Genomic DNA, 27,314 nt, shown 5'->3' on the forward strand with positions numbered 1-27,314 from the left:
CCTAAGCTCAAAGCTCCAACATGCCGTCTGACTAGCGCCTTGTATCTTTTATAACCTCGGATTTGAATCAATCAAGGCCGCCAGAGGAAATATGGCGTTTTCGTCATAAACCGTGACCAAAAGTCACGTGCTTTTCATTCCCAAGGTTGCAAATAAACAAGTTTGCTTTATGACCCCACGTACCAAACCCTGAAATATCAGCAGTGTCTCCGCGGATGTGCAACAGCCACAAGTCCCTGAAATTCCACAGCAACAGCAACTGCAGCAGAGAATTCTGAGGTAACCTTGATTTACTTATTTCTCAATCATTGACAATTTAATTTGCAGTCCATTACTCAGAATTGTTATCAAATCCATTAGGTAGTGTTTGATTCAATAACTATTCGAATCCGGGTCGGATTTTCATTTTCGGATCAAGCCCATCTACGCATGGACACGGGGTATCCCCCGTATCCCCTTGTCGTGTCGAATTCCTTTGTATTCATACAACAATGCTTTAAATTTTACATATCTCATATCCTCGTGTTCGTGTCCATGCATCGTAGGAATCCATCAGTTTTATATGCAACATATGTCCATTCTATCACATTGTAATCATGTATGTCCACTATTATGTGGTTGAGAAAAGGAAAGTGTTTGATCGTGAAGGGTGTAATCCAAATGAGAGTAGAATGTGAAGAGTGTAGTGGTTTTCACACTCCCGTTTTCTCCTTCTACACTCCTAACCTCGTTTTTGTTCACTGATTCACCTTTGATATCTTCAATCCAAAGGCTCAGATAAAAAATGACGTGCGAAAATCACTTCCTGGAAAGCGATTGGTTTGCTAGCTTCCCATAGTATGTTAGAGACTGGACTAATGGACTCAATTTGCAAGTTCAATTCCAGGGACCATGGTGTTATCTTTGTTGAGTTTTGATTTGATTCAACTTTTTAACAGCTTGTAACGAGTGCTCAGACCGCAAAAGATGGCAAACAGTGAAGAACACAATTTCCAAGTTAGGAAGCTAGAACTCTCAGACAAAGGCAAGGGATTCATAGAACTACTGCAACAGCTGACCGTTTGTGATTCTGTATCCGACAAGGACTTTGAAGATCGATTTAAGGAGCTTAGTGCCCGAGCAGAGGACCATCAGGTCTTTGTAATAGAAGATGATCGCTCCGGGAAGATTGTGGCAACTGGGAGTGTGTTCATTGAAAGGAAGTTTATAAGAAACTGTGGCAAAGTCGGGCACATTGAAGACGTTGTGGTTGATGCCAATGCGCGTGGGATGCAGTTAGGAAAGAAGATGATTGATGCCCTTACGGATTATGCTCACTCGTTGGGGTGTTATAAGGTGATTCTCGATTGCAGTGTTGAGAACAAGGCGTTCTATGAGAAATGTGGGTACAAGCAGAAGGAGATTCAGATGGTGAAGTACTTCATCTGAGAAGCATTCTTAATTTCTTGTAAGTTGGCATGATACTTCCTGTGCTGTATTACTGTCATTGTTCCTGTCATAATTTAATCTTTGCCATGACAATGTCGAAATTTCGATCTTCGTTCCCACCTTTCAGTTCTTAAAGAAAATTGTCCAAAACCATGTGTTTTTCCATGACAATATCATATCCTTTGCATAGCAGAAGAAAATGCTGTCAATTTCCATGGCGCTTGTACGGTGACGAAGATTGAATTGACGTAGACAACTCTGTGTGTAAGGTATGTCGATGAAAGAACTGAAGAAATTGTGTCCAACTTGAAGCCTGAAGGTAGAAGATGGATAACGCATTGAGGGAACTTATCCCTTCGAATCCCATAAAATGGTAGGATTAGAAGGGATAAGTTTCTTTCATGTCTAGTCCAGCCAAAAATGAGAAATCATTCACCTCTACCTTTAATGTACGAGCTTTCTTTAATTGTATGAGTTATCAGCTCTAATCCAATCTTAGTCACCAAACGAGCTCATGTGATATTACTTTCATTTAAAATTTGAAAGCACTCTCCATGCTGCTGTGAAAGTGCAAACAGGCAGGCTGGTATGGCATCAGTCCAGCCACTTGGAAGGAGACAAGATTTAGCGGAACATTGCTTGGCTTCTTATAAACGAGTCATTCCTCCATACATATCGACCACTCATATTAATGCATTAAACTAGAAATGTTTTCTTTACGTGTAAGGAGCTAAATAATCTTGACAAAAGCTAAGGTCAAACTATAAACTATTCCATAATAGATGGACAAACGTGTCCAAACCAATTGTTATGCATGCATCGCTAGCGTTAATCTTCTTCTATATGAATGTGAACAATTGATAATTATTGACGTTTTGATGGACCACCCAGTTAGTGACGCTCAACACCAACTCGTATGTACATTATACTAACTTCATCGAACATCGTTTGGCTTCTCATACCTCATTGTTGTAAATTACAGTTGGACCCATGTACTATAATATCCATAGAGATGTCAAAATCAAATTTTATCTGTAGGAAATCATGACTCCTGCAAAATGTTTTCGGAACTTACTAACCGAAAGAAAAAGAGAATAATATTTTCCAAATTCAAATGCCCAACAATAGACGATGGGCTTGGAACTTCTTTAAAACACATTGACTGAAAAACACTTCTAGTAAAAGCGATTGAGGTTTCATTTGAAATTATTTTTAAAATGATTGAAAATGTTTTTTATGAGAGAGTTTTGGTAACCATTCTTAGTAAAAATACAAGTAAATTCTGAAAAAACACTTGAAGTGCTTCCTGTTCCAGTTCTTTTGAAACCAAAAAACATTTTCACCAACATCACCTTCAGTTGTTTTAAAAGTACTTCCAAACGATTCCTCAGCTCAATTAGAAGCACATTAAAAATCACTTGAAGTGCTTTCTTAAAGAAGAACATCCAAATAACTTTTTAAATCCAAAAACACCTTTTTATTTTTTTTGCTAAACGTAATTAGAAACGTTTTTGTTGATATGAAAACACTTTTAATTATTTTATAAGGACTTCCAAACTGGCTTAATGCCGTGGTGGAAGCTGATTGGTGTGATCAATCATGACACTCTGTTACTGTCCGGAATAATCTCCAGATTCTCTTTATGGGTTTCGGAAGATTATTCAATCGTATCTGTTCATTGTACATTATGTGATAACAAATTATTTTATTTAAAATTAAATATAAATAATATTTAACGAAAACTAACGGTATAATATACGATGAACAGACACGATTGATTGATTTCGTATCCCCACAAATAGGATCCGGAGAGGATCTCGTCCGTACCGTCCATCCTTACGCTCCAAAAATGTTTCTCGTTTCGACATTTTAACGAACAACTTTCGGTTCCGTTTCCGGCATCTCTGTAACCCTAAACCCTAAATTCCCAATTTCTTATTCGACATTTGAAATTAAATTTTTTATTTTTATGTGAATAAATACTGCAACTTTCTATTTGGAGGTGATCGTAAAAAACAAAATAAATAGAAAAAAAAAATGGCGTCGAGCTTGCACCAATGGGAGTCGGACCCTCTGTTCCCCGCAGCCGAAGTCGTCCAAGATTCCGCTGACAGGTTCATTTCTCCTCCCTTTTTTCCCTTCTTTTAATTTTAATATGTATTGGAATTTGGAAGTGTTCTTCTTGCTTTTGGGAGGAAAAAAAGCAAAAATCTTGACTTTATTTTTTGGGTTGGGAAGAAAGTTAATAAAAAAAAAAGTGAAAAGTTATAATTTTTGAAATGTTTGTGTTGGTGAACTTGATTTCTGAGCTATGTTAGAATGTTGGCATCAGAATTTAATTTTTTTGTTGAAGATTTTTGTTTGGTTTGAATAATGTTGTCTTTCACAAATGGGACTTCGTATTCATGAAAACTAATTTTTCTTATGCTTGTCGAGCTCCCCGAAAAGTTCAAGTGTGCAGTATTTACGCGCTTGTCTTTCCCAATGTGGAATATGGTCTCACCTGAGAGAGCGTGTTGGAAATTCAACAGCGGGACTTTAACAAAATAATTTACAACTGATAAGTACGTGGTTTTATTTCTAATTACACCGAGACCTTTTAGGATAACGCCCCACTCTTGTTGGGCTAGCAGGTGGTTAAGTTGGGGACAATGCTGGTGTTAGAACATTTGGCCCGTTTCTCTGAAACTTTGACAATGTAGAACATCAACTTTCGAGAAATGACAGTAACAAATAAACTTTAACCTGCGACTCGCCAACTCTCCTGCTCATTTTTACGATCTTCAATATTTTGCTTTTTCGAAAAATAAAGGAGCTTACAGATTGATAACTCACTGCTGTATAAGCATAAGGAAACTTTTTTTTTGTTGTGGATTGCTATTGGATTTGGTGTTCTGTGTTTTATTATGTTGAATTGCTTATGAACTGTACATTCCCTGAAACCAATGCTGTTTTTGTTTTGGTGTTTTAAATTTTAGGATGGAATCGGTTTTCCGCTCTCTGCTGCATGAGCTCAGTCTTGTTCAAGGTGACTGTCCAGACCCAAAGTTACGTGTGTCAATAGATTATCACAAACGTGATCTTGCTACAACACTTGAAACTGCAAAGTGGCAGGTGGTAATCTTTGTACAACTCAACTCTTTTTTCTTCATTTTTTTTTTATTTTTGGTTTAGTTAGGTTTTAGTGATTCTCTCCTGCCAGTTGGAAGATTTTGAAAGAGCGGTAAGCTTTTCAGCTATGGCAGGAAGGTCTCAAAATCGGGAGGATGTAATTTCAAGACACAAACAGTTTATAGGAGCCATTAGGGAACAAATACTTCATGTGGAGAAGAGCTTGGAGGGTACAGCTATAGGAGATGATGCCATGAGAAATACAGAGTGGGTTAACTTGAATGAACAAGATAGAGATGGTTTGGCATTGTTCCTTTCTGGGGGAAATAATGCCGAGCCCACTGATTGTCAAAAAGTGGAAGACAACAGTATCTTGAGAAGATTTCTTGATCCAACCACACCTAGTGCTAAAGACAGCACTTCTGGTATCTTTGAGCACAAAAACAGAGAAATTGAGGACTTGAATATGAATGGAGTGGCGCATGTGGACCGTGTTGTTGAATCTAGAAAGGAGAACAACTTGAGGAAAGTTGGTTCTTATAACAGATTCGGTGAAGGTGGGAGTTGGGACATTGGCAATACAAGGTTGAAATCTGATTTTACAGATTCTTTTCCAGAGACCTCTTGTAACAGATATGGAGGTGGTGAGAGTCGGGATCTGGAAGCTAACGAAGCCAAACCTGAAAGCGTCAGCAGAACAAACGTATTTGGGTTCTTAAATACGGCATGGAGTGTTTATGGGAGTAGGGTAACTGGGAGCTATACAAAGAGATTTAAAGATGGAGAAGAACAAAGTCATTCCCCATCAAGTGCTGGTGTTTCTCATGGCGCACAGGTAATTACAGTTCTTGTAGTGATGCCAAATGCTTATAATGGTTTTTCTTGCAAATAACTGTTCGTAGAGTTGGTGCAGTAAGGATTAAGGAAGATCTTCTACCGATGTATGATACTTATTGCACTGATAAAACTACCATACAAAGTGTGCAAATACTTAATTACATAAAAAAAGGTGCCTTGGCAATTGGAAATTAGAAAATTTTAACTGTTCACAACTCCTCTATTACTCTCAAATCTGTAATTCAAGCATCAAGTTTTCCTTTCTTGGATAATTAAGTTCTTGAATTTTCCAATTCCGTTAAGTATTGCATGTTCAATAGTTCATATTTCTTCTTTAGTAAATAGCTGATAGCTGTGACTTTAGATCAAAGAAGGATACTTGTAAGTTGTTTTAAATTTTCAGTGTTCCGAAAGGAGATTGTTGTGTGGTTATATCTGATTCCGCTCTGTGTCCTGATTCAGTTCGTCATGGAAAACTTGGTTTGGCTTTCTATGCTTCAGCCTAGATGCTTATTGGTTTGCTTGTCCTTGACAGGGTCAGCATCAGGGAGCGTGGTTGTATAGAAATTTCAAAGAGTTGGGTATGGGGATTCGGACAAAAGTAATGTACTTACGGACCTGGCTTGGTGTATTTAGGGCAAGATATGAAAGATCACCTTATCACATTCAAGTTCAGCGGCATTCTATTCAAGTGGTGTTGATAATACTACTTACGCTCATTATTTTAGGTGAGGACAGATTCCTTATTATTTTTCCGCAGTGCGTCTTACATTGTTAACTACATTTAGCTGTCATTCAAACTAAATGATTACCATTTTTATTTATTGAAGTAAAACTAGTAGGTTGTTAGCCCAAAGAGCAAACTAGAAATACGATTATTATGCTATTTCTTCTATGATCACCGAAGTATCTGTTAAGGAAGTATGACATAAAACCGACTCTTCATATATATATATATATATATATACTGTTAGGATCCGGGGATACGCGCTTTTGACACACATTTTGACACCCATTTTAAAATGAAGTAACTTGCTTTATTAAGAGATAAATATAAAGCATTTATCGTATATCATTGTCGGAAGATCATAATATACAAGTAGGTTTTGACATTAACAACTGAGTGTTTACAGTTTTTACATTGATTACAACAGTCGGTGATTGTTCAACTGGTAGCGATATATCGTTTTAATATGAATGAGGCTGAAACTCTGCTCGTCACGCAGGCATACTGGTGTCCCGGCTTGCTTAAAGACATTCGAGGTTTGGATACACTCAACAATCTGTATATGTAAAGGGTTTTCTCAAGACTTTTTAACATGGGAAGAACTGCTTTTTCGCCATCTGACCCTCATCATGGTCGGATGCCAACACTATTCAAACTCGGAGAAATTTTGCACCGATGGGCATCGTGCCATTGTTCCGAGAGTGAATTTCTGTCGGATGTATTGGTTTTGTGTGATCGTCGGTTCTGCTAGTGGGCAGCATGACTGTATTGTCAAGAACACTGGGGCCGTTGGAGCCAGTATAATGGTTTTCTTTCAGCAGTGTGTAAATTTGTGTTGGTACTCTCGAGTGATTATGTTGTATTTGGTCTGAAACTGCAATTGTTGATAGAACAGCGGCGTCGATCCATCATTTTTCAGTCACAATGACCAAAATCTGCATTTTGATTGGCGTGGAAGATCCACTTAAATACTTTTATCTGGAGGAAAATTGGTAATGTCATGACAAAGTATGAGATTGCTATCGTGTCTCGTAAGTTTATGCGAAAAATGAAAACGAATGCCCAGCAAAAATCGTATGTTAAGATTCCACTGTGTCGCACTTGTTTCTAACAATCAGTTTTTCACTAGTTCACTGAACAAAGGTAACGAGCGAGAAGCCGGTATCGCCCCTTCTTTTTGCCTCCCGGGTGACATTCACCGCCGCGGAATGCTACCTGTGTCCGATTCAACAAATTGCAGACATAAGGGGATCCTGAAAAATTATACGTGAGCCCTGTTATCCATAAATTCTTTCATAGGTAGTGTTTTTGTCCACCTGAAATCTTTTATTTACACTTCAAACAAATGCAAATACCACCAAGAGCGCGTAAGCTTGCCAATCGACTGCTTGAAGATCACTAGTAGCTCCAGTGCCTGTAACAAAACATATAATCGGCTAATCAGCAGGTGAAAGAAACACTTTGACGAGATTTACTAGTTAGCGACCCTTGCGTTCTTGAATGCTGGCCTAATAACTATTAGTTTTAGAGAGCTCTGTTTCAAGTTCTTGTACAAGTAAACATCAAAACGTATTGCTAAAAGTCAATTAGAAATAAACCTAGAACATCTGCTTTTCATTTTTTATCACTAGACTACTAAAAGGAGTCGTGCAACTAACAAATATACCAAATGCACTCAAATTTCGGGTACTCAATGAACTTAACACAACTGTCAGACCCATCAAATACCAACCATACCATACCGGCACTGGCATTTGTTTACATGAAGATATGCAAATAGTACTTTCATCCAAGGCAAGAAATGTATAAACTTACCAAGTAATGGTAGCCTGTTCTCAATCTGACTTCTCTATTTCTCGAAATCTCTTATCCCATTCTTGGGCTTCATAGTCTTGCTCAACCAAATCCTTGTCCGTACTATATACAATTCTATCCTGCCCTATGAATGTTTTTTGGGCCATGTCCCGAGCACTGAGGAGCTGAAACATCATATAGAAAAATATAAGTAAATATTGTTTTAATCATTGAAGGAACAAAGTTAATCTAGTTTTTGTTCTTTGTTCCTTTTTCTTTATTTCAGTTGGCTTTACATCGACAAGTACAGGATTACCTTATGACAAATCCTATACCTTACACCCTACGACAACCTCACGTGAGCATTCAATTGAAGAAAACTATGCTATTTTAGTTTGAAACTTCACATCTTACAACAGTTAATAAATGCAGCATTGTTGGACTAGTATGTTTTAACTTAATTTTCAGTCCAATGGCAATGCAATCACCGAGAGAGGGCTTGATTAGCAATAGGTGATATTTCTTTTTATTGATCTGATAACTCTCCCCTACTAACTAGTGTGCAATTGCAAATTTAAATAATTACAAAGCACACATGTGAAGTTGAGACAGAAACGATTGATCAAGACAAAATTCTAAAGAAGCACACCTTTCTTCTAAGTGAGATATCTGGCAATTCAAGGGATTGAGCACACTGCTGCCTTGCTTTATTTCTTTTTTCTATGTCAGCGTTTGTCTTAAGCAGGACGAACCACCGCAACAAAGGAATTGCAAAGAAAGAACCAGCATAAATCTGCAAATAATTGTGAGACAAGATAAAATCAAACCCAATAGAGCCCGAGGACTTAATCAGGTCGTTGTAAAAAAAATGCTCTCCCTTTGTATAGGAAGAGCTTCATAAGAGGGATCACTCTCCACTATTCAAGAAAAGGATTGCATGTGAGCCAACCATTTAACAGAAAAAGTACATATTCTTAATTGCAGGTAGGGAACTTTAATTTATTTGAAATAAAATCATACCTGAAGTAGTGGAAATATGCTAGAAACGAACTTAATAAAACCAGCTGGTGCAATTCTAGTATCCCTTCAAATAAGAAAGTGGCGGTCATCAGAGCAATATAGAGTAAAAACAATCAAAGCAAATACAAAGTTCAAGTCAGACATACTTTAAGATGGTTCCAAGAATGATAACCCCAAATAAATTAAGTCCACCAAGTCCAGCGACCATTGCTCTTTCAGAAACGGTAGTGTTACTGCAAACGGAAAACTTAATTGTTTCATTTTAATTTCCCAATGAATTCACAATATAATCAGCAACAGCAATCATATAAAGGACCTGAATTGCCATTTCTTCTCCTGGAAAAATTTGTTAACCCCTCCAACAAAATCAGCCCATCTTCTCCCCACATATTCCTTCCTTCCACTCCTCTGAGAAGATGCTGTGCGCTGTAGAGATGGAAACTGGTACAGAATATTTCCCTGCATCATAACCAATTTTTCTATGAATGACTAATTAATATTATATCTTTCCATCTGCGTAATGAAATCCAATATAGAGACGGAATGATTTGTGAAATTGCAATCATGTACCAGGCCCAAGGAAACATAAGCATATTTATCCAACAGTTCCAATTCCTATATATTTACGGAGAAAGAAGAAGAAATATAAGCCATTTATTAGAAAACAAAAACGTTAAACGTACCTCTTCATCTATAACAGGCTGACCCTCATACCGTAAAAGAACAGGTAAGATGTATGTTTCATCATTCTGAAATTAACGGAAAGTAAAAAATGTCAAGCAGCATGATAAGGAATAAAAAGAAAAATGCTGAATATAGTAAAAGAAACTGAAAATTTTCAAGGCCTTGAAGAGTTTAACGGATTGATGTGCTCAATAAAGAGCCAAACTGCACAATAAACCATATAAGTGACCTCAACAGTTGTTTGGAGCTTTTTCCTTTATAAAGAAATAAACAAAAGATCACGATTATCTACACTATTGAGTATGAAGTTTGGAAACACTGTGTAAAAGAACAATTCCAGTTCGAGCCTCTTATGAGGAACTATGCAAATGTGATTGGATTTTACAAATGAAACTTCATATGAAAGGTCAAACCATAGAGCATCATGAAATGACGACGCATGCTGTATTCTAATGTGTTCAATTAACTAACCAATGGATGCAAGTGCCTGCTATTAACCATCAAACAATAATCCAATCTCAGCTGGAACTAGTACAAATTCTCCAAATACAAAAGAAAACTCCATTACATCAAGAGTTGGGAATTACAAACGAGCATGACAACCAAAAACAAAATATTTACCAGAGTTTCCCTTGAAGATTCTATATCAAGATATGGAGAAAGCTCTTCAGCTGCAACAACCCCACCTTTAGAGGATATGTATTGTCCGATCTGAATTTAAATTTCAAGGGATAATTTTGTCATTACACATATACATATCTATCATGATTTTTAATGACAATCAAAATAACAGTTCCAAGATAACAAGTAGCAACAGATTATCAAACTTTAGGAATAAGACATAGAGTCACACAACCAAGGATTCTACAATAAAAAAGTTTGAGGACTTTACTATAGGTGGACAACAGTTTCTGAGAGAGAATCCCCAACTACCTTCAGTATTTGTGAAAATCTTATATTTTCCAATATCACATCATCTAGTTTATAGAGAGCTTTGGGGATGTAACAAAAGTTTCAAAATAATCATGACAATTCCCAAGCACAAGACCAGTGCAGTTCTTATGTTTTGATCTTTGATCTAGTCTAAAAGCTATCCGCCAATTACGCAATCCACAATTCTACAACTTCCACCCTTATAACAAATAATGTCATAAATGAATTCAGCACATTACTTTAACCTAACAATTCCTTTTATTCTTTCCTTGTTTTGGATTTTACATATACACATGAATGAGGTCACACACACACACATATATATGACCTCAACAAAAGTCGTAAACTCCTGTATATTCTTTCGAAATATTAAATCAAGGATTCACACAAGAACCTATGACAAAATACCATATCCTATTTCAAAAGTCAAGCCAAAAAGGTCCATGGAAGATTTTAAGAGGTGGTACTATGTACATGTAGCTTGATTGAGAGAGAGAGAGAGAGAGAGAGAGAGAGAGAGAGAGAGAGAGAGAGAGAGAGAGAGAGAGAGAGAGAGAGAGAGAGTTATATATACCCCTATATTCTAGTTTACCCTGACAAGAAATAAATCTAATTGCATATAAAAGCATACAAACACAACCAATGAAATGAAACAAATTGTTGAAAGCAACGAACCACTGAACTCAGTGCTCAATTATGAGAGAGAGAGAGAGAGAGAGAGAGAGAGAGAGAGAGAGTTATATATACCCCTATATTCCAGTTTACCCTGACAAGAAATAAATCTAATTGCATATAAAAGCATACAAACACAACCAATGAAATGAAACAAATTGTTGAAAGCAACGAACCACTGAACTCAGTGCTCAATTATTACCAACTTCCATCTCTCTTCTTCGATTCCTTGGTTTGGATCACCATCGCCAAATACAAATGAGAAAATCTAAAAGACAACATCATAAAGTCAATACTTTCTTCAAATACAAACCTAGCAAAGAGACAACAGAAAAAGAATGATTAAATCCATCACATACAGATTCAACGAAATTCATCTTGTTATCATCTGTTTGTACTCGTTCTGTTTGTACTCGCCGCCTCCTAGAGTAATATGGATCCCAGAACCTTCATGAAATAAAAGGTAAACAAGGTGTGAGCAAAAGTCTCTTACAAGTTCCAACAACTAATATAATTAAACCTGAAACCGTTCCACAGAATTATGAAAAACATTATGAAAAAGCGTACTTAACAAGTAAGAAGAAGGTAATACCAAAAGAGGTCAAATGGATTCATGTAAAAAGAGAACCCTGAATCATACGACCTTCCTCCACGTCTTCCACGATTGTCATCTTCACTGTAACCAAAACACTAGTGTCAACCATCCTGCCCAGAATAGAAATTATTTAACAATAGAGATAATAACAATACCATGGAAACTTACCTTCTACCAGAAGACAGAGCAACAACAATTGCAGTATAAACAAGAACAATGGAAGCAACTAGGGCAGTTCCAAATGAAACCCTCGCTACGTACTCAACCCCAGCCTGTCAAAATGCATTATGTTAGTTCCAATTGCCAAACATTATAACCAAAAATTCCACAAAGTTACTACCTTTGCCTTCTCAAGCACAGGCTCAACTCTCATTCTAAGCGATTTTCCCAAAAGCTTCGCCCGATAATCCTTGGGGAAAACATAGAGCACATCACCTTCATCCGAAACCTGTTGGGACCATCTTGAAAACAACAATTGGACTCACCACAAACACAATCTGTGAAAATAACTAAACTAACCTATAAACCCCATACATTTTCTTCACAAACATTTTCGAAAACGACTCCAAGTTCACAAATTTTTTAAAATAACTAAACAAACCTACACACCCCATCATTTTCTTAGCAAGCATTTTGGGAAACAACTAACAAGTTCAGAACTTTCCGAAATTAAAAGTACCTCCAAGAATCCTTCAGTGTCAGCAGCGAGAGCTTGCAGAGCATTCTGAGCTTCGTTAAGCTTGAGCCCAGCCCGGCCAGCCACGTCACCAATCGTCACTCTCCCTCCACAAGCGTCCACAGCTTCCATCGCTCGCTTCCTCACATCGGAAGGCAACTTATCGCTCTCCACAGCGCCACCGGGCCTGATTGCAGCGGCGGTGGCGGCGTCGAGACCCGACTTCACCGCCGACACAGAAACTCTAGATTCCCGAAACTTGGCGCCAAATCCCGGGAAAATGGGCGTCGGGTGGAGACGGAAGGTTCTGGGATGGTTGGGGAGGAGTGAGGATTTGAAGATGCGACGGTGAGGACAGTGGTGCTTCGGCGGAAGGGTGAAGCAGGTGGCTATCGACGCCATTGACGGATTGAATTTTCCCTCGGGAGTTGGGTGGGTTTTGCTAAGTTGCTGTGGCCATGGAATTCTTGGCGAGTGGCTCAGAATTGGAGAGCTTCGAAATGGACTTGGGATGAACGATACGAAGCTGGTGAAATTACGGTCATGTCCTAGTCGGATGATGTGAAGGGATAAGAGTTCATTTGCGAATTTTTCTCTCTCCAAATTTCAAATATTGTTAAAAATATTTAAGAAAATAAATATTTTTTTTAAGATGGAATAGTCCCTCAATTTTTCTCTCTCCAAATATCAAATATTGTTGAAAACTTTGAGTTTTAAAAATAGGGACAAAATAAAGGGTAAATTAAATAGTACCATGATTGATATTTTAGTGTACAAATATGATTTTTCATTAAAGTGAACAAATCAGGAGTTATTCGTTAAAGTTCCCTAGAGAAAAGGAAAACTAATGAAAATGACTTGAAAACTTTGAGTTTTAACGATAAGGATAAAATAAAGGATAAAGTGAATCGTACCATGATTGACTTTTTGATGTAAAAATGTGATTTTTCGTTAAAATAAACCGTACTGGAAGTTTTTTTATTAAAGTTCCCTAGATAAATGGTTATTTAACTAAAAAATTATGACTAGTAATTATGTAAGTCATTAAAACGTGCATCTATAATTCTTTTCGTCAAAATGAGTTATTTTGAAGGAACAATTACAATAATTGGGTTAAAATTGAGGAACCATGCTAAAATTGAGTTAAAGTTGAGTGACTATTTCTTTAATTACGTTAAAGTTAAAGTATTATTGCTACATATATTTTTATTTATCTATATTTGCTTATTGATTCAGCCTCACGTGCATGACACGTGACTTGTTTTGACAAATTTTTTAACGAAGTTGATGAAAAAGATCATATGTTTTGATAAGTTAAATGATCAACGACAACAAATTTTTGAATGAAAAACTATTACCCCAATTATGTTAAAGTTAAGAAATCATTATTTCTTTTTTTTTTTGAAAATATCCATTTGAAAAAGAACCCCCAAACCTCGGGGCGAAACAGTAATTTGACATAAACACCCCGTCGAACCCAATTCACTCGGCATCCTACTCTTCAACCTGGACCGAGAAAAGCAAAAAAATCCAAACTTTGGCGCAGAAGCAGAATGAAAGTTGGGACCTTCAATGCCGCTTTCTCTTCCGATGTCCGTACACTTCACAGACCTCCGAGCTCTTCAATTTTCGGCGCAGCAAACTGTAAAAGTTTCACTGCCAGACCTTCCATGGCGTCCAGTAAGTAAACTTCTGCTTCCGTTTCTTCTCCTACTTTGGTATTTGCCCTTTTCATCCAGTTCAACGCGCATTTTCCCATTTTCTGGTGCAGGTTTTACCCGGCGGCTTTCGATCCGCTGCGCCGTTCGCTTCCGGCCTTGCATTGACATACACAAGGTACTGCAACTTCAGTTTATCAAAATTCATGCTTCCGAATCAATTGGGGTTTTCTGCGAATCAGTTATATTCGTTTTTGTGACAAGCTTAAATCTTTCTTTTGGGATTTCTGTGATTGTTATGTTGATTTTTGCTTCAGGGGAAAGTGAAACAAATTGTTGGGTCTACCCTTTCTGATTTGAAGGATGATGGGTCGGTTCTTGTTACCAATTTTGTGTCGGATAAGTCTGCAGCGGAGTATGCAAAGATGTATAAAGAAGATGGGCTTACAGGTGGTCATGTTATCATGCTTGGAGCTGACCCTTTGAGTAGAGCTGCAGCCATTGAAGCTTTGCATGCCTATCCTGGTGGGTCCATTGCCTTCCTTCCTGTTCTTGTAGATTCTGATGCTGTTAATTGATTTTCGGATCAAATGATTTAAATTGTCTTCTAGTATTTATTCTGTTAATGTTCGAAAAGTGATTCTTATTCGATTTTCTCTCAGTTGCGAACTTTCGATATAGAGTTTAAGAAGTAAATATGGCTGGTGATATGAGTGTGAATTAGATTAAAAGATTGTTACCCAGCATCAGATACTTTAGCACTTTTGCAAAAACATCCGTGTCTGATAATACTGCAGATACTGAGATTTTTCAAGTAAGTTGAGTGCCTTAGGATAGGAGTATGCTGTTTCACTTTAATCTATATTGTTGATGATATGTTTGAAACTTACAGATTTTCCTCTGCTGAACTTGCTGCGAGGACTGGTATAATCTAGGTGGTTTGCAAGTAGGAGGTGGGATCAATTCAGAAAATTCTTTGAATTACATAGAAGAAGGGGCTAGCCATGTCATTGTCACTTCCGTAAGTTGCTACCCTTTCGTCACCCTTTTACATCTATATGTTAATTAAGAGGACTGATTTGGATCAAATTGTTTCACGAAATCATTTCTTTACATTTGTCGTGGTTTCTTTGCAGTATGTATTTAACAATGGACAAATGGACCTTGAAAGGCTTAAAGATCTTGTTCTTGTTGTTGGAAAAGAGAGGCTTGTTTTAGACCTTAGCTGCAGAAAGAGGGTATGAGGCCAAGCGAGAATCAAACCTCCTTTGTCATTATCTATGTGTTTATTTTCTTTTCAGGGCTAAGCTGAGTTATTTATTTACTTAACTCTTAAGCAATTTTTATGTGTATTCGATTCGTTGTAATCTGAGTTTAGTGAAAACTTAGATCATAATGGTGGTGTTTGACTAGAGTGACAATTTTAAGAGAATTGCAAATCTTCAGAATCAACACTAAACTATGGAATTGTTAAGAAAGAGTTTTTCTTGTTTGTAATTTTCTCCTTCAGCATTTTCAACTGCCTCTTTTGTACACTTTTACATGTTGGTCTTAATGTGCATATATGAATTGTTTTTAATGTGTGCAGGATGGTAGATATGCAATCGTCACAGATAGATGGCAGAAGTTTAGTGATGTGAATCTTGATGAGGAAATATTGAACTTTCTTGCCAACTATGCAGACGAATTTCTGGTACATGGTGTTGATGTTGAAGGGAAAAAGTAAGTCATATATGTTGCCATTTTATTTCATTAACAAAAATAATTTTATAATTTTAACGCCTTAAAAGAGATTTTGACTATAATTATTTATTTTTTTATTTTTTTGGAACAAATGATATTATCTACACTAAGGGGAAGGGAGTAGGCTAAGCTTCACAATGTCTAGCAATAATGTGGTTCAAATTCGCCTTTGACTATAATTATTAGTTAAAGGAAAATGATTTTTCATAATAAAATTAAACTTTTTCTCCTTGCCTGAGAAATTTATTCAGGGCTTTTGCTCTTTGTGCTCATCGTTATGAGAACTGAGAAATAAAATTTTTAAAGAAAGGTCCATGAATTCCATGCATTGAGTTATAGATAGATGCTTTTCTTTTCCTTTCTCTTTCCTAGATCCTTGTTCCCGTTGACGCTTTTTCTGATATCAAGAATTTCCTTCTGTTTACAGATAAAACTATGATCGCTTTTGAGTTAAATTCACTAATCAAGTAAAGAATGGATTAAGTTTCAATAATGTTATTTTTCTTTCATGTCTGATGGATCGAGTTTAAAGAAGATCCATTTTTGAGTTGAGCTTTTGCTATAAATTTCATTTGAAGTTTGGTGCTGGCCCTAAATTCTTGGAATTGCTATACTGAAAATATATTTGCCTATTCCAGATGGTCTACTACTCGTATGTTTAGTTGATTACTAAACAATAATTGTTGAAAGCTTGCAATTGCGTATCGGCATGAGTACCATCCCCCCACCCCCAACCTGACATCCAATATTTGAAAAGGACAAATGTACTCTGTTTATCCGTTGAGTTATAACTGGATGATCTCATTTCTGTTTATTGCAGGCTGGGAATTGATGAGGAGCTTGTGGCATTGCTTGGAAAGTATTCACCGGTTGGTAACCTATTAATAGAATGGCACATTTATGTCTTTTGCCAACTGCTCCGGTTTTTTAAATTTTATAGGTTGCTGGAAATGTACCTCCATCTCGTCATTGCACTGAAAAGAAATTTCTCTAACCTATTATCCACATTTCTATTTAGACTACTGTTGTTTGATTTATGTTCAATCAGTAGAAATATGTTTTTAAGCCTCACATAGATGACCTTGGAAAGACAAGGACTGAGCCATGATTCTTGTCATCTTTTCTTTGAGTAACGATTGTTTTCATCTAAATCATTTTTATACTAACTGAATGTGGATTAAAATGTGTATCCACCATCAGTATAAAGCCCTCGAGCTTGAGAATTCATTGTTTCTCGTTGAGCCAAAAAGCTTGGGGCTACCTATGGGATTCACTGCTGTTGTAGTAGAGAATCAACATAGGTTTCACCAGAGATTTAGAAATTCTTATGTTCATGCATCATACATCCTGTTCAAATCACTGACATAATATGTTTCTGGGTGCCAGATTCCTGTAACTTATGCCGGTGGTGTGACTGTAATGGCTGATTTAGAGAGGATAAAAGTGGCAGGACTGGGACATGTAGATGTAACTGTTGGCAGCGCTTTGGATGTTTTTGGAGGCAACTTGTCATACAAAGACGTCGTTGCTTGGCATGCCCAGCAGGAGGCCTTGACTGTTTAGTGCATTTCTACTATCTTTTGGTTCTGAGTACGTAGACATCTAGGTTATTCTGGCTTATTTATATAGAAAAATACATTGCAAAGGATAGTTCAGCTCTTTAACTTCAAATAAAAGGCCGCTTTGTAAGTTATGAGTAAAAGCTATTATTTTTTGGGGCCAATGAAGTGAAAATTTGCACCAGGATAATGTGCCGAAACTGAGTCGGGACCTTGAGTTACAAATCAAGATTGGGGTGCTTTTTTTTTTTCTCCCCTCCCCATCTACTCTTACTTGATTTTTCTTTTGTTTTCGGTCTCCTAATTCTCGAGTTATTTGGAGATATACGGGCCTGTTGGCATATAGCCAGGATGGTAGCTCGCTCTTTCCATGTAGGATGAAGGACAAATGCAGGACGTGAGTATTGATGGAGAGGGTTAGTCATGTGTTTCATGTTTCATTTCTTTGGAGGACGGTGTTAAGTTATTCTCTCTCATCCTTCGTGTGAACTTTAACTGGATACATTTGGTTGTGTATTTTACTGTATGTGGGTTCTTTTGCTTGCAAGTCCAAGCTTTATAAAATCAACATTCACACCCGCACAAACGCGCACACACCAGATTTTTATTAGATCAACATGAAGTCTGGTAAATTGGTAATCGAAACAAGGGGTACAATATGGTTTTGGGAAGCGCTGTTCACACTTTTTTTTTACTTCTCACGCATTATCTCAATTTTCGGCTGTTGGACCGAATGAATTGAAGAAGATCAACATCCAAAAATTAACAAGAGTGTGTGGGAGGTAAAAATTGGTGTGTGAATAACACTTTTCCTATGGTTTTGTGTCATTTTAAGCTCAGTAAAATGAAGTTCCGAGTTTGTCACGTACAATTATCAATTGCAATTACTTGTATGCTATGTTTGGTACGCGAAAATGAATTGAGGGAGATGACTTCCCATATCTTTCCTAAGGGAAGGGAAATGGAATTTTCTTCTTTTATTTGTTAGCAATAGGAAAGAAACAAGGAAAAACCGCTTTTTGGGATATAATAGGTACTTTTAATTATCAATGAGGGTAGTTTCCAATGAGAGATGCAAAATGCCTTGAAATGTGTATTTTACATTTTTGGTTGGCCAGAAACTCTTCAATGTAGAGATGTAAAATATCCATCTTGGCTTGAAAATGTAAATAAAACTTAAATTTAAATGTTTTGGTGGGGGGTCCCGCCAATAAAAGAGAGAAAAATAAATGGAATCTCTAATTTACATGTTTCTCATTGAAGTAGAACTCTCATTTACATCTTTCAAAAATATAAATATAGTTTTTACATCTCTCCATTGGAGCTCCTCTAAAAAAAATGATTTCCCAAGATGGATGGAGGGCTTCACTCAAGTTCAGACACCGGAAGTACAAGATATGGATTATTTGTCTAGACTTCCCCTTCAATTTCCCATGGCCAAGGTGGATGGAGGGCATCACTCTAATTGAGAAACTCAGTTATGCATAAAAAGTGAGTATATTAAATGAAATGTGAAATGCATGTCATTGTGTATTGCTTGCATGACACGTTTCCACCAACATATTGAACTAAGCTACTCCCAGTGTGCCTAGTGCTTTATGATGGAAGCAAAAATAAGTAATGGTGCCCTAGTCAGTCTGCGGCCTTTATTCCTGATTGTTCTTTAAAGAAAAATACATGTCCCAGTGAGACGTAGCAGTAACTATAATCCGAAATTGAAATGCCAATAGCACAACTACGTGCTATAAAGAAATCTAAAGTACTTGTGCTTTTTTTGTAGGACCTTTTATTTCCTTATCTAGTTTCCCATGAACAAGGAGGGACCTATGGTTGTTCTTTCAGAAGCTGATATGGAAATAAAGCGTAGATAGAGACCGCTTCAGTGGACAACTTGGCTAATAAGTTTCTGCATGATTTGCAATATTATCTGTTCAGCTGGTCTTTCTTATAGAGTGTCCTTATACTTAGTAATTTGAATGTTTTACACTGTACTGAACCCAACAGGCAGAGAATTATTAGAAAAAAAGGGCAACTCCAAGCTAACAAGGCTCCTTGCTTTGTGAGTATCGGGAGATAAATGTCTATTGTACGTAGTCTTACCCTTGCTTTGCAAAGAAGCTGTTTCCATGACTCGAACCCATGACCTTTTCGGTCACAAAGGAGGAACCTTTCTGTTGCGCCAAGACTCACCCTCTAAGCAGAGAATTACTGAATGCAAAAGTAGTTTTGGCTTTCCTTTACCTAGAGTTATGTTACATTCTTTGAGTGTAAGAATGATGCAACGAGGACTCGCCCTGTGTGTCTTTTTGGGTACAAATTCGTTCACACTACATAAGATTTTCGGGTGTGAGATATGGGAGGATGTCTTGGTGTTCCATATGACAATAGTTCCAGTTATCCATTTAGTTAAAAACTGGTGCTATAATTTCTGTCTCGTATCTTGTTGTATAGTTTTGATTTCTTTATATGAAGGTTTAGGTGTTTCTACGTAGGGCTCGAGCTTATGCAAATTGCTGAACCCTCGAAGGTTTATAAACGAGGTATAGACTAATTTTCAGTGTTCTACAAGTTATATCAGTTTTTCACCATTATAAAACAATCTAATGCTGAGAAGATTTTTGATACGAGACTCAAATGGTGTGTTATATGCTAAAGTAATCCGGAAGGATTAACTTTTCAATTCATCGACTTTCTTAATTTTTCCTTGTCATCCGGATCTTTTCTAAGTACTAATTCCTCTTCTTTTTTTTCCAGTCAAGAGAGTTTGCGTGCTTCTTTTCCGTGCAGGAAGCTAGGTTACTGTATCAAGGGAACATTTATTTGGGTGGGGATTTAAGCCTGTGGAGTTCTTGTTTTCTTTCGTTTTTTCTTTCACATGCCTAAGAGTGTGAAACGATGGCGATTGGTAGAGAATAGTCCTAAGCAGCAGTAAATCAGCTCTGGAATGCTACCAAAACCACCACGATTGGTATATGAAATACAATAAAGGTAACTTAAGCTATTCTTCCACAAGACACACACACATAAGCAATTTTACTGGAGCAAGTGGACTTATTCTGTCATTCCATTATGGGAAGTTTCCAGAGGCTTTCTTAATGGGAGGACTAACACCACCACCACCACAATATGTAATAATTTGAATGTTATTAGCACTTAAAAAATGTAATTCTTTCTCGTTTTTTCATTCAGGAGGAGTGCATGATAACTATTTTGGCATGCCGAGAACAGTAGATATGCTTTGTATTTCTTTTTTCTACCTTTTTTTGTGATTTGGCAGGTGAGGCTGGAAGCTTAAGGGGCCAACTCATAGAGTCATATATGAATTGCCACATCACGCTTTCATCATATTACATGCTCGTTGGTATTTGGACCTGATATGGCTGCATACTCGCTTTTGATATTTGTTGTCACGCGACAATTTCTTCCCCTCTTTACCACAAAGTTAAAATTCTTGGAAATTCGAATCTTTAGTTTAAGCAGTAAATCTCTAGCTAGGTCATGGTTAAATCATCTCTAATTAATTAACCTTCTGTTTTTTCACTTGCATGTTTTGTTTTCCTTTTTCCTTTTTTTTGGGGCTTGGTTGTGACTTCTTGTGTACGTGAGAGATATGCATGAGACTAAGGTTTTGAATGACTTGCAGATTCTATTATTAGAATTAACATACCAATTAGAGAATGGATTAATAACTTGTATGTGAGAAGGGAAAGAAAAGCTGTGTATTTCTAATCTTTTTCATGGATCTTTGTTTACTTTATATGTATGTTACAGAAAACCGATCAAGCGCGCGAAGAGATACTTGTTTTCTTTTCTTCTTTCCCTTTTCGTTTTGGTAGAAGGGATCAGGATACAATGCTACATATATTAAGGATTATACTATTGCTAGTCTACTTCAGGTATGCTTTCGAGAGCAGGCTTCCACCCTTCGCAGTTACCATCAACGTTGAAGCTGTTACTGTTACTCTTATCTATGCCTTTTTCTTCACTTTGAAGCCGAGAAACCATTTCATCAAGAACTGCAACTCCTCCCTTTGTCAACATCTCCTGCAATTCTTTCTTGCTTATAACCAACTTAATCCTTACGACTTTAGTTTCTTGTTCAGGTTCAGGCCGTTCGGCTTCAGGCTCCGAAAATCTCACCTTCTTCTGGGAAGCCTTTTTGGGCGGTGGCAAAGGGAGAGGTACGAGATAGTAGAGGTGACCACCAAGCAGCTTGGAGTCTGGCCGGAGATGCTGGTAGTTTGGAGCCGTCTCAGATATTGCATGCCCCGAAAACTCCGACAGCACCTGGTAAACTTTCATGTCTGCGCTGTACTCTAGGATCTTCCCATCAGGTCTCATAATCTTTGTAACATTTTCTTGCATAACCAAGCAATTCCCCATGCTTGTGTTTTATCACAACTTGGAAAACAAAACTGTGGTTAGAAAAGTTGGGTATTATGAGTGAGGGGTGGTGGGAATATAGATGGGGTGTATATAAGGGAGATGGATACAATCCTCCCCTTCATATTGCTCAATATTACAGATATGCCTTGTTTCTCCCTGGACCCCACCTTTTTTTTTTTAGCATTGAGCTATGAACTTGTAGAGTTGATTGTTGAGTCAATATTATACTATATATACTATAATATTCTTACTATGTTTTGGTAATTATTTTGATAGAATTTTAATACTTTACTTTATATTTTTAATATAGAACATTCAACTTTTTCTGAAGCAAAACATGATCAAACAGACGAATTTTAAAGTGATTCAAATTGGAGGACATTCATGAGTCGCTTAGCTTGAATCTATCAAAATATCAGATTTTTCCACAAAAAGGTTATTTTCTGGTGAGGAAATAAAGAAGCAGTGTGCGGTTCTATAAAATGACTTTTTGGGCTTAATTGCGATTTTTTTAGCCCAAGATGACCTCTAATGGGTTCATGGCCTTCTGGATAAGAGTTCATAATAGTCCAAGCTTTAAATCTAGCTATTTTTGGTCGGTTTTGGAGTAGATATGGGTCCACAACGTGGCTGTGCAGATTTTGGGCTAATTATCATAGTCAATTTAGTATTATGTTTCTTAATTTATTTTAATTTATTTGGTTTCTTAGTTTTATTATAAGTCCCTTTCTAGAAAGGATTGGATTATCTAGGTAGTATAAATAAGCCATCGTGGCCTTCTTCTTTACGCAATATTGGAGAGAGGAATTTGGCAAAAGCTTAGAGATTTTCAGACTTTATTCTACAAGGTGCTTTCATTCTTTTTCTAGTTTAATAAAACTCTTTTGATTTTAATTATGAATATGCGTAACTAACTTTCTTTTGCTAGGGCGATGCCTTGAGTCTTAGCATGAATATGTAGTTTTTATTTAATTGCTTATGATATTATGTTTGCATACTTTGAATTATTAATCACTGTATTTAACTGTCTTTGTGTCTTAATGCTCGTGACCATTAGGATGTTTAGATAAGTAATCAGATGCAATTCATTCGTAATACCATTGGATGATTGAGTATTGCTTCTTGTGATTGATAGTTGTAATTTTACCTAGGACGAATGCCATGTCTTAGGAGTTGCATGGTTTTTCAAAGGCTTTTCACAAAGCGTAATAAGTCATGAATGTTTATATTTGATCTGAATACCACAGATGAATTGCATATTTGATATATGTTATAGCTTGAATACCACGAGTAGAATATGCATTAGCAAAACCTAACATTCAAAGTTGCATGGGTAATTCATAAGTAATTAGTAAATCTACATAGGATTGTTAAAGGGATGGCGGAATCCTAGTGCTTTTCCAAATTTATTTCTCAAAACCTTTTTTTTGATCTGATTTCTTCTTAATTGGTTACTAGTTGTTTTTTTTTTCTAAATTACTTTTATTAAATTCGTTTTTATTACATTTAAATTCAAAATCAACATTTTCCAACCTTTGTTTTCAAATAATTAACTAAGATTTTGGTTTTGCATAAGTTGTTTTAAATAATCTTTGTGGGAATGACCTTGCATAAGCATTTTTACTACAATTATCTTGTTCTCTTGCAAGTGTTTTGTGTAATTTTAACCTCTTTGCACATGTACTAAAAATCTTATCAATGACCAAGTCCAAGTGGGTAAAGTAATCATAGATGTTGGATACACACTTGATTTGGGCGTGGATGAAACGGTTGGTGAGTAAGAAATGGGGTAAATATATAACACCAAAACATCATGGGTGGTTTAGAATAGGATTAGTACTAAGCAAATCTGCAATGATTAAAGCAAAAATATGTTTATTCTTCTATCTCTTTAGTGTTGTCTGAGTCGACTCACGAAGTTGTAAGACTACACGTCAAATCAGTATATTTAGTCGATTATCAATAGACTTTATCATGCAAGAGAAACTCTCTTGCAATTGCAACCAAGACATAATCACAACAGCATCATTCCTCTAATAAGTACTTGTCATGTGCACGATGCTCGCCACATACTAACTCCGATTACGAGAGAATTTTTCGTACCGTTTATTTGCTATTGATTGAGTCGACTCATCAAGTGATAAGACTGAGTCAAATCAGTGTTTAAGTGGGTTATCACCAGATCCCATCACACGGTAATATCAGCTAAGATCCAGTGTAGGGCCAGTATAACAAAAGGATCCAAGTGGTTGACTCCTTTTGTTGACTTGTATTTTGTTTTTGCAGCATTTGATGTTATCTTAGGCTGCTTCCAGCAGTTGCATTATAAGTTATAACATGCCTCATTTAGGTCTGTATGGCTGGAAGCCATGAAAGTTACAGAAACCGTTTTCCTGTTTCCCCTTGTGTCTCACTCAGTGTGGATGCCAAATTAAAAGGCATTTTTTATGTTGTATAAATGGTGTAAGCCAGAATAAAGGAAAATGGTCACTTGTCCGTACAATGAATCCATAAAAGCCAGACTTGAACGTAATTCTAAGGTTCATGTCCAACTCTAGCTTTGTGGTGGTAAATTATATGGTAGGATTGTCGTGAGAAATTAGATTTTCTACTTGAACTTAACGTATCCATACTGTGATTATGACCAATACTTTCTGATCGTATTAAAATGACAAGGGAAATGATATCACGCACTATTTTTCTTTCCTTTGACACGTATGTTTAATTTTGTTCGTTGTTTACGTTTTATGTATTCAGTCTCATGATCAGAAATTAAAAAAAAAAGGTTGAAAATAAATTAAGAGTCGGTATTGTTGAAACGATGATGCATGCGGGTGGAGAAATGAAAATACGCAAATGAAGTGACACACAAAATAATAATGGAATAAATTTTAATTTGTTTTCACTTACACGTTTTGTTTTCATATAATCTCATTGATTTCTTACTCCTCCCTCCCCCACTTATTCGGCTACTTCCCTCACCCGTCTCAATCTATCATTTTCTTCATCAATTTTCCCTCTATTTTTAGTATAAAAAATTATTTTTAAACTAAAAAACGAAATAATTATCGCATATTAACTATTTATTCAGTTTGAAATTTACCACAACAAGACAATTTTAGATGAGAAGACTGCTGAAGAACCTTGTGTGCTGTGCTTATCATTTTTAACCCAAACGTCCATGTCAAGAGAAATACGCGTCAGTTAGGCATTGCTCTGCCGTTCACGGCTCACACTGGTCCATTTGAGACGCACTGAGGATCCCAGTGAGGTTAAACCAGTTTGCAGCACTTTCTACTTGCCCTGCAACTTGACTGCTTGAGACCAAACCCGATAAAGTATTTGGTGTACTCGGAACACCGCTATTTGATGTTACCGTTTTATTCAGACTTTAACGCCGTTAAGAGTTCGAATATATAAATTCAATTGTTTGCTTATATTATAATACATCAAATGATATACCATGTGATAAGTGTATGTACAAATTTCCCGTAAAAAATCAAATGGTAAAACAAAAGGAGAGAAAATTGGCTCCACACAATTGTAGAAGAACAGAAAATAATGTGGCCAATTCACCAAACTTCCTGTTTATGATCGGCATTAGTCATATTATAAAACACTTTATAAAATTAATCTTCACAAAAAATTAATTGAAATTAAGATTGTTTAGTCAATCAACTGTAGCAAAAATGATTCGTTATATGAATGAATCTGATCATAACTAGAAAGTAACGAGAATTGATCACAAACTGTTTTGTGTAAGCATCGTCCACGATTTTGTGGAGTCGAGTATCCCTCAGACGAAAATGGTGGAATTGTGATTTAGAACAAGAATTTGGTCAATTGAAAAAGATATAAAGCTAATAGTGGATGAGCTATGAAAAGGGCTGAGAGCCACTTGAGAGCTATAGGGCATGAACCATGGTGATAAAAATTAAAGGGTAAGCATCAGTTTGTTTTTTTAGGAAGTAGGATTCTTTCCCCTCTTTTTTTCTCTCATCTTCCCTCCTTTCTTATTTGAACGGTCACGGTTAAACCACATTAACATCTTATATTAATTTTTAATAGAAAGAGAAAGACAAAATAAAGAATGTGAGAGAAAGAGATGAAAGAGGATGGAAAGAAGAATGAGAATCCTATTCCTTTTTTTAGTAGTGGTGTCGTGATGTTGTCAACACGCATGCTTGATATATGAATTATGGTAATTCTCTTTTTTTATTAGTGGAGGTAGAAATTATCACCTTTTACTTTAGAAATACCAAGCAAGAAAAGTAAAATTGACAATGATTTCTCTCTAACTTGATATCTAACCGAGGCAAATAACCCTGCCTATTAATTTTTATTTTTTTTTGTTAGTTTATCTTTTGTAAACATTTAGGAATACTATTTTTTGCTGAAGAAAGAATGCATTAAAACGAAAAAACCTCGCGAACATCCAAATCTGTTACAATCAAATAAGAAAGCCGTCATGGCTTGAACAAAGAGTTTTTTTTCCCAAATATACATAGTAGGAAGGGAAAGATTTAGATTATTCACTGCATCTATTATAAAATTCGCCTCTCAATAGACATGCCTCTATGTAATACACTAAAATGAAGAAGCCAAATATTTAGGAATTTTATTCTGGATACAAATTGGGAGATATACATAAAACACTTGTAAATATAGAAGTGTATTCCTTAATGCTTATGCCATTGAGTTATTCTGAAAACATTTTCTAACTATTCAAGAATTAGTGCTTCATGTTGTATTAGATCCAATAAGAATATGTTTTACGTTTAGTAATTATGTCTTACATTTTAATGATTTCACTGCTGACCTTGTCAAGTCATATATATATTTTGTCATAGTCAAGTCTTATATATATCTTTTTTTGTCATAGTCAAATCTTATATTGATAATGGCATTATGCATGAGCTTTTTCAATATGACATAAACATAGGATAATATATCACATGTCATTATATAAATTATGGAATATGTGTGATAAAAAATTAATAACTTAAAAAATTAAACTTCTCACCACTTATATAATAACACGTGGTGTACCACTCGTGTTCCGGTCACAATAAAAAATTTCTCCATTATACATTTCACTGAAGAAGTTAATAATATTAATTTCATCTTCTTGCATTTAAGATGATGTATTTAGTTTTTTGTTCTCTTTCCATGGTGGTGGTAGAAATAATGGCAATGATGATGGTAGTGAAGATGATGTTGAATTAAATCAAAAAATTATGTGAACGGAAATAACATTTTATCAGTTGTGACTCATTATGAAATGACGTTGTTATTGTTCAAATCAAATGGAAGGATGCAACTTTTGCATTTTAATTGAAGAATGCAACTATTGACTCTTAAAAAAGTCACAACCATTCTGAAGAGCCACTTTTGCATCTATATAAAGGCATCATCTCATTGAGTTATTAGTTAGTTAATTAATTGAGTCATTCATGCTCAAGTGGGTCTTTGAGAGAGTTCAACACAATCG

The 27,314-nt window shown here is 36.2% G+C and overlaps 5 protein-coding genes across 9 annotated transcripts; 3 read left to right on the plus strand and 2 right to left on the minus strand.

Annotated features, from left to right (window-relative positions):
• Positions 1 to 64: 64 nt before the first annotated feature.
• LOC103433255 (glucosamine 6-phosphate N-acetyltransferase-like) lies at positions 65 to 2,097 on the plus strand. Of its 3 annotated transcripts, none has more exons than XM_070812299.1 (3): positions 65 to 279; positions 939 to 1,447; positions 1,622 to 2,097. In XM_070812299.1, exon 2 carries the CDS (start codon positions 967 to 969, stop codon positions 1,426 to 1,428), a length of 462 nt encoding a protein of 153 aa, XP_070668400.1. In that variant the 5' UTR covers positions 65 to 279; positions 939 to 966; the 3' UTR covers positions 1,429 to 1,447; positions 1,622 to 2,097. The 3 variants fall into 3 exon arrangements, with proteins under 3 accessions (XP_070668400.1, XP_070668401.1, XP_008369717.1); XM_070812300.1 differs by having other exon boundaries at positions 1,619 to 1,966; XM_008371495.4 differs by lacking the exon at positions 1,622 to 2,097 and having other exon boundaries at positions 939 to 1,529.
• A 1,111-nt stretch (positions 2,098 to 3,208) lies between these two features.
• On the plus strand, positions 3,209 to 7,021 carry LOC103427537 (uncharacterized). 2 transcript variants are annotated; one of them, XM_008365595.4, is made up of 5 exons: positions 3,209 to 3,542; positions 4,407 to 4,542; positions 4,631 to 5,374; positions 5,912 to 6,104; positions 6,603 to 7,021. In XM_008365595.4, the coding sequence occupies exons 1-5, from the start codon at positions 3,466 to 3,468 to the stop codon at positions 6,626 to 6,628; spliced, it is 1,176 nt and encodes a 391-aa protein (XP_008363817.3). In that variant the 5' UTR covers positions 3,209 to 3,465; the 3' UTR covers positions 6,629 to 7,021. The 2 variants fall into 2 exon arrangements, with proteins under 2 accessions (XP_008363817.3, XP_017185649.3); XM_017330160.3 differs by having other exon boundaries at positions 5,918 to 6,104.
• A 141-nt stretch (positions 7,022 to 7,162) lies between these two features.
• On the minus strand, positions 7,163 to 13,017 carry LOC103427538 (uncharacterized protein At5g03900, chloroplastic-like). 2 transcript variants are annotated; one of them, XM_029092499.2, is made up of 14 exons: positions 12,481 to 13,017; positions 12,142 to 12,249; positions 11,970 to 12,073; positions 11,799 to 11,882; positions 11,566 to 11,653; positions 11,409 to 11,474; positions 10,223 to 10,312; positions 9,601 to 9,666; positions 9,234 to 9,376; positions 9,064 to 9,150; positions 8,918 to 8,981; positions 8,547 to 8,690; positions 7,919 to 8,082; positions 7,163 to 7,517 (listed from the first exon to the last, which is right to left on the minus strand). In XM_029092499.2, exons 1-13 carry the CDS (start codon positions 12,877 to 12,879, stop codon positions 7,939 to 7,941), a joined length of 1,587 nt encoding a protein of 528 aa, XP_028948332.2. In that variant the 5' UTR covers positions 12,880 to 13,017; the 3' UTR covers positions 7,163 to 7,517; positions 7,919 to 7,938. The 2 variants fall into 2 exon arrangements, with proteins under 2 accessions (XP_028948332.2, XP_028948333.1); XM_029092500.2 differs by having other exon boundaries at positions 12,142 to 12,262; positions 12,481 to 13,016.
• A 933-nt stretch (positions 13,018 to 13,950) lies between these two features.
• On the plus strand, positions 13,951 to 17,621 carry LOC103433262 (1-(5-phosphoribosyl)-5-[(5-phosphoribosylamino)methylideneamino] imidazole-4-carboxamide isomerase, chloroplastic-like). Its single transcript, XM_008371505.4, has 8 exons — positions 13,951 to 14,157; positions 14,249 to 14,313; positions 14,453 to 14,660; positions 15,071 to 15,156; positions 15,272 to 15,373; positions 15,724 to 15,857; positions 16,699 to 16,747; positions 17,265 to 17,621. The coding sequence occupies exons 1-8, from the start codon at positions 14,031 to 14,033 to the stop codon at positions 17,439 to 17,441; spliced, it is 948 nt and encodes a 315-aa protein (XP_008369727.3). The 5' UTR covers positions 13,951 to 14,030; the 3' UTR covers positions 17,442 to 17,621.
• A 3,536-nt stretch (positions 17,622 to 21,157) lies between these two features.
• Positions 21,158 to 21,879, minus strand: LOC103433264 (uncharacterized). The gene has a single exon (XM_008371506.4). It carries the CDS (start codon positions 21,818 to 21,820, stop codon positions 21,320 to 21,322), a length of 501 nt encoding a protein of 166 aa, XP_008369728.3. The 5' UTR covers positions 21,821 to 21,879; the 3' UTR covers positions 21,158 to 21,319.
• Positions 21,880 to 27,314: the final 5,435 nt, after the last annotated feature.

The sequence above is a fragment of the Malus domestica genome, chromosome 14 (assembly GCF_042453785.1).
Source record: "Malus domestica chromosome 14, GDT2T_hap1".
Classification (NCBI taxonomy): domain Eukaryota; kingdom Viridiplantae; phylum Streptophyta; class Magnoliopsida; order Rosales; family Rosaceae; genus Malus; species Malus domestica.